This window comes from Halichoeres trimaculatus, unplaced genomic scaffold (genome assembly GCF_033239565.1).
Source record: "Halichoeres trimaculatus isolate MK-OKI-2021-1 unplaced genomic scaffold, fHalTri1.1 fHalTri1_scaffold_22, whole genome shotgun sequence".
Taxonomy (NCBI): Eukaryota; Metazoa; Chordata; class Actinopteri; order Labriformes; family Labridae; genus Halichoeres; species Halichoeres trimaculatus.
Window position 1 is genome coordinate 20,138,994 of NW_027437200.1, and position 6,000 is coordinate 20,144,993.

Consider the following 6,000-nt stretch of genomic DNA (forward strand, 5'->3'; position numbering starts at 1 on the left):
GGAGGGGAACAACAGCAGGACATGAAAACCTGGCCAAGACTTCTGAAGGCCACAACAAACACATGCAAGCTTGGCTCTGCATCGATGTGTGTACAAGACCTCGCTTTGATGCCCACTCAGATTTCTCAGGGACACACTCCTGGTACAGAAGAGCTGGCTCTTGCCTGTCGGTAATAAAAAGGGGATTTGCTGTTTAGCTGTCGCCTCAGCCTCTTATGCTCTGTCATGGATAATAGCTCTTGTCAGCAGAAATGGCAGCAGAGCTCAGTGATGAGTGCGGCTTTGAGTCAAACACTTAATGCAAAGGATGATGACACAAATTCAGACTGGGTCTCTGAAATTTCATCTCAACATAAATATAAGATTTGTCATACAGCCCAGATTCATCTTAGTGCTCTTTTAGAGTCATGGTAATGCCTAATTATACAGGCTAGGAGCAAAAACTAAGCAAATTTGTGATTGGTAGAGAAAAATCAATATTTTCCTCACACAAACCCCTTCACTCCGATTGGCCAGCTTTCTGGAGTGATCCGGCAAACCTCAGTGTGTGAGGCTACTCTTTCTGGCATGTCAAAAACCATCAAGGAGATCCTTATGCAACTATGTCATCTTTTAAGCAACAGTTGGAGCAAGTGTGAAAACAATTGTGGGAACAAGTGTAGGAGCAAGTGTTGGGACAAGTGTACTTACAAGTGTAGGGGCAAGTGTTGGGAGAGGTGTACGTGCAAGTGTTGGGGCAAGTGTTGGGAAAAGTGTACGTACAAGTGTTGGGGCAAGTGTTGGGAAAAGTGTACGTACAAGTGTTGGGGCAAGTGTTGGGAAAAGTGTACGTACAAGTGTTGGGGCAAGTGTTGGGAAAAGTGTACGTACAAGTGTTGGGGCAAGTGTTGGGAAAAGTGTACGTACAAGTGTTGGGGCAAGTGTTGGGAAAAGTGTACGTACAAGTGTTGGGGCAAGTGTAGGGAAAAGTGTACGTACAAGTGTTGGGGCAAGTGTTGGGAAAAGTGTACGTACAAGTGTTGGGGCAAGTGTTGGGAGAAGTGTACGTACAAGTGTTGGGGCAAGTGTTGGGAAAAGTGTACGTACAAGTGTTGGGGCAAGTGTTGGGAGAGGTGTACGTACAAGTGTTGGGGCAAGTGTTGGGAAAAGTGTACGTACAAGTGTTGGGGCAAGTGTTGGGAGAAGTGTACGTACAAGTGTTGGGGCAAGTGTATGTACAAGTGTTGGGAGAAGTGTACATACCAATGTTGGTACAAGTGTTGGGAGAAGTGTACGTACAAGCCTTGGGGCAAGTGTTTAAACAAGTGTTGGGGCAAGTGTACGTACAAGTGTTGGTACAAGTGTTAGGAGAAGTGTACGTACAAGTGTTGGGAAAAGTGTTGGGAGAGGTGTACGTACAAGTGTTAGGGCAAGTGTTGAGAGAGGTATACATACAAATGTTGGGGCCAGTGTTGGGAGAATTATATGTTCAAGTGTCAGGGCATGTGTTAGGAGAAGTGTACGTACAAGTGTTGGGGCAAGTGTTGGGAGAAGTGCACGTACAAGCCTTGGGGCAAGTGTTTAAACAAGTGTTGGGGCAAGTGTACGTACAAGTGTTGGTACAAGTGTAGGGAGAAGTGTACTTACAAATGACGGGAGCAAGTGTTGGGAGAGGTGTACGTACAAGTGTTGGGGCAAGTGTTGGAGCAAGTGTTGGGGGAATTATATGTGCAAGTGTCAGGGCATGTGTTAGGAGAAGTGTACGTACAAGTGTTCGGGCAAGTGTATGTACAAGTGTTGGTACAATTGTATGTACAAGTGTTGGGGCAAGTATTGGGAGAAGTGTACATACCAATGTTGGTACAAGTGTTGGTACAAGTGTTGGTACAAGTGTTGGGAGAAGTGTACGTTCAAGCCTTGGGGCAAGTGTTTAAACAAGTGTTGGGGCAAGTGTACGTACAAGTGTTGGTACAAGTGTTGGGAGAAGGGTATGGGCAAGTGTTGGGGAAAGTGTCCAAGCAAGTTTCTAACCAAATGTTGGGCCAAGTGTTGGAGCATGTGTTGGAACAAGTGTAGGACGTTGTGTAAAGACAAGTGTTGGTACTAGTGTAAAAGCTAGTGTCAGGACAAGTGATGGCAGACATGTTGGAGCAAATATCAGAACAAGTGTCAGAACAAGTTTTGGGACTGGTGAAGGAGCAAGTGTTGGAGATTGTTGTTAGGGCAAGTTCTGCAGATTTGCCAAATCATCTTTGCCAATGCCAAACAGCCTATTTTGCCATTCTCTCCTGTTTGCTGTTGTTTGGTGGGTTGAAATATAAAGACATCAAACATTATTGGCAATAGAACTGTAGGAGAACCAAAGTAGTAGTAGTCCATCATTTGTTATTTACTCTTGCCTCACCAAACCAACATGGAGAATAATGTAAACACAACCTGGATTTTGAAGCATTAACTTTTGAAACACCGTTTTTATTTGGGTGGCAGCATTGCGGTATGGTTCAGGCCTCAGTAGAAAGGTCAAATTCCTGGCACAAAGGTCACACGCATGTGCTCTAGGTCAGTGGCAGAAGGTTTTTGTGTTTTTTTTATCATCTATTGTCCACTCGTTTCCTTTGCACTACGCTCATGTGCGTGATGGTGTGTGTGTGTGTGTGAAGCGGATCATTCAGGTTTTAGGCTCTGCTCAGTTTTTCCTCACAGTAAGGGATACCGGAGGGATTTGGCTCCAAAGCCAGCTCCATTGTCCTGCTGGTGGAATGTACTGGTTCACTATGTGTCACTGAGTGTGTGTGAGCGCGTGTGTTTGTTGTGCATACCTACATTTGATGATGTGTGTTTTTCTGTAGTCACGTCACTGCACATTCTTGTTTTTCTTCCATGTGTGTTGTCCGTACTAGACGTTTCACCAAGTATTTCTTTCTGTCCTTTCTTTAAAAAAATACAACATTGGAGTCAGCTAAATTTGTGCAGCAAAGACAAATTCCCCAAAGGGATGATGAAGTAAAGCCTAATTTATCATGCTAACAGCATCTGGCTAACACCACCTACCAAGACTGGGCATGGATGGCAGTGGAAACATAAACAGGCTAAGGCTTTAACGATCCAACCTGTACCAAACTGAACTGATCCAAACTGGACTGCTTGGTGGAAATGAGGCTCTAGTATCCTACTGAGCCATATCGTAGCATGTTGTGTTGTTTCACATCATATTGTATTATAAACCGTCTTCACCAACAAATTATACATTTATTGTGTTCAGAGTAAGGAGTTTCTTGTTTATTTGTTTAGGTTATGTACTTTCCATCATGGGTCGTCGGCGCACCCTCCCAAACATCCACTCCCCCGACTGGGGCATCCGCATGCAGGCTGAGAGGCAGGCGGTCAACTTCGTGGTCCAAGGTAGGAAGGCTGACTGGAAGCTGTGCATGTAGTGACGACAGCGAAAATTATCTTTGAACAATTCAGCCAACAATCAGTGATATCAGGGTTTTTCTGCAGGTTCAGCTGCTGATCTCTGTAAGATGGCGATGATCAGGATTTTTCACCTGGTCTCCTCCTCCAGCTCACTATCAGCCAGGTACAGTGTGACAAGCTTTTGTTCCTGAGTCACACTAATGTCATACATGTAGCAACTCTAGTGTTTTATGTGTTTCTGACTGCGTTTGTCACTAAAGGCTGCTCGCTCAGCTCCATGATGAGCTCCTGTTTGAAGTCGAAGACTCGCAGGTGGAACAGTTTGGAGGTAAGTTTACAGCTTCTAAGCTTGAAAATATTCATGGCGTTAAAGAGGGGGTATTCTGTTTTTTCATATTTTACACATGAAAGCTAACAATGCTGGATGTTAATACTAAACTTGCAGATTGCTTTTTTGCTCCATGACAAGTTTAAGAGTGTGGGCCACGACCACCAAGGTCAGCCTGACAGGCCTCCAGAGATCTGGCCAATCCAAAGGATGGGGGTTGTTGAGCAGGGAGCCTTTGGGGCCGTTCACACAACAACGGTTTTAGGCTGAAACACAAAGATATTGTTGCGTTTCAGCCTCGCGTTTACACAGAAACCGCGTTTTAGCTGACCTAGAACGCAAACTTTTGAAAACTGCCTCCAGAGTGGATTTTTCTGAAACGCTGCCTAAACTGTTGCCATGTAAACAGTAGGCTGGTGTTTTCAGTGGAAAGCTGACATCTCACCAGCGCATATAGCAGTATAACAGTACCACGTCACGATTGTCACAAACTACCATGTTGTGCTCAATCTGCTGAATCTGCTGACTGTCATTCAACAAAATGAGCATCTTTTGCTCCACTTCTGCTCTTAGCGTTCACCATTACACCAGATGATCGGCCCAACTCTACTTCAGTGGAGATCTCCTAAAAGCGGCTTCTGGACAAGACAGTTACAGCGCCAACTACAGGCCTTGCATGCTTACTAAAGCGTTTTCGGTCCCTCTGCATTCCCGTGCAAATGCAGCTTTTTTTTCACAGAGTTTTGGCCTTTTTTGGTTGAAATGTTGTTGTGTAATTGAGGCCTTAAAGAAACAGCAAATTTAAATAAAATGTTAGAGGCAGAGGTTAAAAAAAGGGTTAATTGGGTTTTATTGTAGATAGTTTTTACAGGAGCACCAAAGGGACAATACAAACTGAAAAACTGAAAAAAGCACAATACCCCCTCTTTAAGCTGCTGTAGAGAGACGGAAACATTATCATTCATCTGCTCCTCATTCTTCTTCCTCTGAGCAGCTCTAGTGCGGAGTACCATGGAGTCTCTTCAGCACGTAGATCAGCTTGGAGTCCATCTTAAGGTGACTTTATAACAGATTCAGTGAGTTTTGTTGCTTTAAGAAGGAGATACATCTTTGATTATCGTCTTTTTTTACTTTGAAACTTCAGGGTTTCTCTTTAAACCTTTAAAATATGCATTTTATTTCTGCAATACTGGTCCTGTCATTGTGCAAAAATGAAGCCAAACTCCTCCCCTGTGAACTGATTTTGCTTTACTTTTTGGGGAGCTGCCATGCCATCCATCTTTTTTTAACCAGCCTGTTATCTAAACTTGCTTCTCCTTTCTCTAACTTCCTCTTTTCTTGTCTGCGTCTTCCTCCAGGTCCCCCTGAAGGTGGCAGTCTCCAGTGGCAAGTCTTGGGGCTCCATGTCTGAGCTCTAACAAGCTCCCCCCTCTCTGACTCCTCCCATCCTTCGTTTCTCCCCCTTTATCCTCCCCATGTGTGCTGGATCCACTCTCCTTCCCTGCCTCCTGCTCTGTCAGTATGTTCTCATCTTTTGTTGCTCCACTTCTCTCATCACAGTCTCTCTCTATCGCTCTCGCCGTTCATCCTGCATCCACATTGCTATGGAAACCAGGCAGCTGCAGCTCTTTCCAGGAGCCACTGACTGGATCGCACCAGTTTTTCCTCCCTCCCTGTCTCTCTCCATCCTGCAAAAAAAAAAAAAAAAAATCTCCCTGTTCTCCCCTGCTCAGTTTTCACACTCTCTTGTTGATGCTGTTCTTGTTGCCAAGGTGAAAGTATGCATTTCAGAGCGTGCTTGATGCTTTAAAAGGATGTTCAAGTGTTTTTGAGACGAAAATGTTTCTTTATATGAAACATGCAAGGTTGTTTCGTTTAGAAAATGTCCTTGTTTGTAATTTTTAGCTAGCTTGAAATACGTCTGCGAGCTGTTGCTTGTTCCCACTCGGTAAACCTGATGACCTCTCTTCGCTGTTTCATTTCCACTGGCAGTGTTTCCACGGTTCACTTCACACTAATGCTGAGTTATTTGGCGAATATTTTGGGAAAATAATCTCTGGGAACAAAAATCATTAAACAGTTTGAAAAAAGAGTCGCTGTTGCTGGTCAAAACTTCAGTATTTTATTTTTTTTGACAGCGTTTATCTGTGATGTTTTCAGCAACTCTCTTGAATCGAATCTACTTTTTATCTTTTTGTTTTCAGCTGATTCAGAGCACATAATCTAATTCTGCTCATCCTCTCCTCTCTTGGCTCGAGCCCACCCTCCCTTTTGTC

At 44.1% G+C, this 6,000-nt stretch overlaps 1 protein-coding gene across 1 annotated transcript in view; it reads left to right on the forward strand.

Annotated features, from left to right (window-relative positions):
• The window catches only part of poln (polymerase (DNA directed) nu), a 76,188-nt gene extending 70,415 nt beyond the window's left edge, over positions 1-5,773 (forward strand). Inside the window, exons 23-27 of the mRNA XM_074662358.1 lie at positions 3,271-3,381; positions 3,481-3,559; positions 3,657-3,724; positions 4,719-4,780; positions 5,083-5,773. Coding sequence (XP_074518459.1) covers positions 3,271-3,381; positions 3,481-3,559; positions 3,657-3,724; positions 4,719-4,780; positions 5,083-5,142 — 380 coding nt within the window. The 3' untranslated portion in view covers positions 5,143-5,773. The remainder of the gene's footprint in view (positions 1-3,270; positions 3,382-3,480; positions 3,560-3,656; positions 3,725-4,718; positions 4,781-5,082) is intronic.
• Positions 5,774-6,000: the final 227 nt, after the last annotated feature.